Genomic DNA, 4,043 nt, shown 5'->3' with positions numbered 1-4,043 from the left:
TGTATTCGCTAACATTGTGATTTTTTTACTAACGATTTAAATTCGAATGTGACACATGATAACTTTATAGATGACAGAATAAAAATAATGACGCCTGCTTTTTAGATTAGAAAAGTTTACCTCTTTATTTTGTAATGATTTATAAAAAGAATAACGAAGAGTTAGACACCTGATGGCGATTATCTCAATTAAAAAATCAGAAACTGAAATATAAAAGGTGACAAGCAAAATATTTTAGCCTTCCGTTAAGTACTACATTCTTAGTTATTGTTTTTAATAAATAAATGATACAAAGTCTTGGATAGTTTCACAACTTTGTTATTGTTGTGGAACTATCCAAGATTATTTATTGTTACTAGAATGTTATATCTTCATTATTTAATTGTTTTTAATTGCTTTACCTAATTCCTGCAATATCGACTTCGTAATCTCCTGACAGGACGTATTCATTGGTAACTTTTTGGGGCACACCATCATCATCAATGTTTTGAATGAATCCTAAACAAACCTGTAACAAACCACAAATTTGGTAAAACTTATGTTTGTTTCCTTTAAAAACAAGCATAAAAATAGTGTCATGAAAAATACCTGTTTTTGAAAAGTAAATCCATAACCAGATGTAGTACATATTCCAACACATTTTCCATTTCTGTAAAAGGGTTCTCCACCCCACGGCCACAGATCGGTTTCACTATTGTGGTCTTCCAATATTAATTGTACATAAATACGCTGTACCCCTTCTTAATAATAATAAAATGACACAAAAAATAATCATAGATAGACGATAATGTTAATTTATGCTATGGATAAATAGGGTGCGTTCCATGAGGCTTACATTTAGCTGAAAAGAAAAATAATAAATACACTAAAAAATTAAACATGCTAAAATGTTAAATCAAAAGGTATAATAACTAGTATGTTAAAGTAATGAGAAACGTTTTTCTCTGTTTATATCAATAAAAATATTATAGCCTGCATTCCCACCATAATTATAAAATCTTCCTAGGTCAACAAGTAACAAAGTTCAGCAAGAACAAAAGCACAGTAGAAGATTAACTTCAATGCTTTTTCTAATTTAAGGGTAAATCTATAAGAAATCGACAAGAAAAGCAAATTAAGTACGTCACTAAATAAGTAGCAGATGAAACAAAATAGAAACACACAAGAACATTGTATACGTGTACAATATGTAAAGCGTTGTTTTAAAATAAATTTATTTAAAAAGTATATGTATCAGTTTAAATAGCACATAAATTATTTATAAATTAAAATTATCACATTAATAAATGGACATACTAATTCTCACTTTTTCTCCGGGTAACAACAATAGGTTCCTCATGTTTATCTCTTGTTGCAAAATAAGCTTCACGTTCGATATCTGGAAACTTGGTGGGTAATTTTGGTGAATGTAGGTTCACCTTGGCTTTATATCTGAAACGATGAGTANTTTTCCAAACTGCATCAGCCTTGAATAAACATGAAGTGCATACTAAAAAGAATTAAATTTTCGCTGATGGAAATATAATTGCAGGTACTTTATTTTTCAAAATTACCTCATTTGGTATGTATAAAACATATCCTAATTCACCGGTATGAGTTATGTTTAAAGTCCTTATTCCGTTAGCTAATCCAACATCTAGCAATTTATATGTAAAAAACGGAAAATTTTTGGGACTTAGGTCTGTATCAGTAAGTTCAGATAACATTGTACGAGTAAAAGGCCCAATAATACAAAGAGCAGTAAACATACTAGTCACATCTGACACAGCTACAGAAGAAGGTAAATGTTTTTGCAACCAAACTTTGCACCTTGTTTGCTGTATGGAAGGGGCTACCATCATGTAACTGAAATAAACGTTTTGGCAGTTTTTAAGAAATTCCAGTGTATCTTTTTATTCTTACTGATTATCTGACAGACGTATAAGAGAACAATCATTTTCGTAACCGCCATGATGGTTCTGCATTCCCGTATGAATTATGTTTCCTAAAGGAACATCTACATCATTAGAACATACATATTGTAAGGCGTTTACCACTTCGTTTCCTTTAGACTAAAAGTAAACAATGTACATAACGATTACTTCATAACTTTTTTTAAAAGACCTAAAGCAAATACAAAGAATACTACATAAATATATGTATTCAATAAAATGTCATACCCACAAATCAATTTTTGTAAACGAAGAATAATCGCTTATTCCAATTCTTTCTCGACAAGCTTCATATTCTGATGATACCAAGTCAAACCATGGAGGCTTCTTAAAAGTATTTGTATAAGCTGTACGATATGGAATAAACCATCCAGATTCTTCTTCTTCTGACACTGTTTTTATTACAAACAAATGCTATAGTTAGTATTAAGAAATACAATTAAAAAAACGTATTTCGCAGATCGAATCTATATTACCCTCTGTAGGTGTCCAATAATTAATAATAATAATGATGATAATAATGTTTTTTACATATTACCTTTAATATCGGGATCGAACCAATTGGGTCTTTCATAACCCATAACTTGACCAAAAACTGCCCCAAATTCTCGAAATTTTGGATAAACAGGAGATGTCCGGAGATTACGTCCGGTTTTAAACTCATGATATGGGTATATGAGACCATAATGCAATCCAACAACTTCTTTTACGCGATCTCGCAAAAATTTTCGATTATTATGTAAACCCAAAAATCTAGACACTTCTATTTCGTACATATCGAAAGAAGTATTACCATTTTTTATTAATTCAGCTGTTGCTTGACCTACTCCTCCCACTGCTGATAATCCGACGGTTTTCATTCCTGCTGCTATCAAATAATTTGCAATCTAAAGTTTGAACAATGCTATTAATTTTTATTGTATTAAAAACAAATGTATTACCTCTGGTGCTTCACCAACAATCCATTTACAATCAGCACTAAATGCTTCAGGACTATTAACCAAACGATATAAAATGGCATTTCGTAAGCTTGGGACCCTGTGTAATATTTGTTCAAGTAGTATATGAAAATGATCCCAGTTTTCGCGCATAAAACGGTTTTTGCTAGTAACTTAAATTGAAATTAGTACTTTAAGATGAAAAATTAATTTAAGATCAACAACTTTCTCACCTTCAATTTTTCCAAATTCGAAAGCAGGTTGTCCTTCAGGTTCAAAGCCTCCTGCTAAAATCCTGCCATCAGTTTCTCGAAAATATACATAACCATCAAGATCACGCACCACTAAAAGAAAACATATTTTGATTATAGAATTTTGCAAAAATCAATACAAATAATGCTGTTGTATTTTTTATAGTTGTCTGATTTTTATAACTAATATCTATATAANTTTTTATACGCTTCAAATACACCAAGCATTTCGAGGATTCGTATGCAACAACTCCAAGACCGACTTCAACAACTACGAACAACGCTTCTCCTAGTTTTATCCCTGTGATTATTCCTCAAGGTTGTTACTCCTGCAATCCAATTACAAACTCAACATCTCATAATCATTCCCATCACCATCATCACCATCATTACCATCATGTTCATATTCACAACGAATCTTCAATATTTAGACCTAATGTTAGTTTATCTTCACCTTCTAATAACCACTCACTGCCCTTTCAAAGTACTCAACAGGTTTCTGAATTAACAACTTCCTATAGGCCTTCTTCAGTAACAACTCAGAAAACTCCAACTTCAACTGTTTCTGGTAGTTCTTCGTCGACAGTAGTCGTGGTAAATCAAAATCCAACAACGATTTCTACTAATCGTCCCTTCTCAACATCAAGTACTATTTCTACTACTTCCGCTACATCAATAATCAGCTTACCCTCTCGTCCATCTACGATTTTGGGTTCACACCATTCAGGAAGACCTCAGCTAAACCAGCATCACAATTACCACCTACATCATCACACTACGAAAAAAGCTTTTCATTCGAAATCTAAGAATGAATTAACCGGAAAACAATCTGAAGAAATCATAAAATCTTTGAAAATCGACGATGTACCAAGTAGAAGTGTGACAGAGGCACAGCAGTTAAAAAGTCCTGTATTTCAACCACT

General features: G+C 31.9%; 1 protein-coding gene across 1 annotated transcript; it reads right to left on the bottom strand.

The window, feature by feature from the left end:
* Positions 1–362: 362 nt before the first annotated feature.
* On the bottom strand, positions 363–3,244 carry LOC108743567 (pyruvate dehydrogenase phosphatase regulatory subunit, mitochondrial; the record flags this gene model as incomplete). The annotated part of the gene is made up of 10 exons (XM_025979463.1): positions 363–508; positions 589–737; positions 1,297–1,385; positions 1,419–1,489; positions 1,554–1,845; positions 1,903–2,051; positions 2,160–2,323; positions 2,470–2,818; positions 2,873–3,042; positions 3,103–3,244. Coding segments are annotated over 10 exons (1,686 nt in total), but the record flags the coding sequence as incomplete, so codon positions are not given.
* Positions 3,245–4,043: the final 799 nt, after the last annotated feature.

The sequence above is a fragment of the Agrilus planipennis genome, unplaced genomic scaffold, assembly GCF_000699045.2.
Source record: "Agrilus planipennis isolate EAB-ADULT unplaced genomic scaffold, Apla_2.0 scaffold1080, whole genome shotgun sequence".
Lineage (NCBI taxonomy): Eukaryota > Metazoa > Arthropoda > Insecta > Coleoptera > Buprestidae > Agrilus > Agrilus planipennis.
Note: the sequence above shows the minus strand (reverse complement) of the source record. Positions and strands in the feature narration are given on the sequence as shown.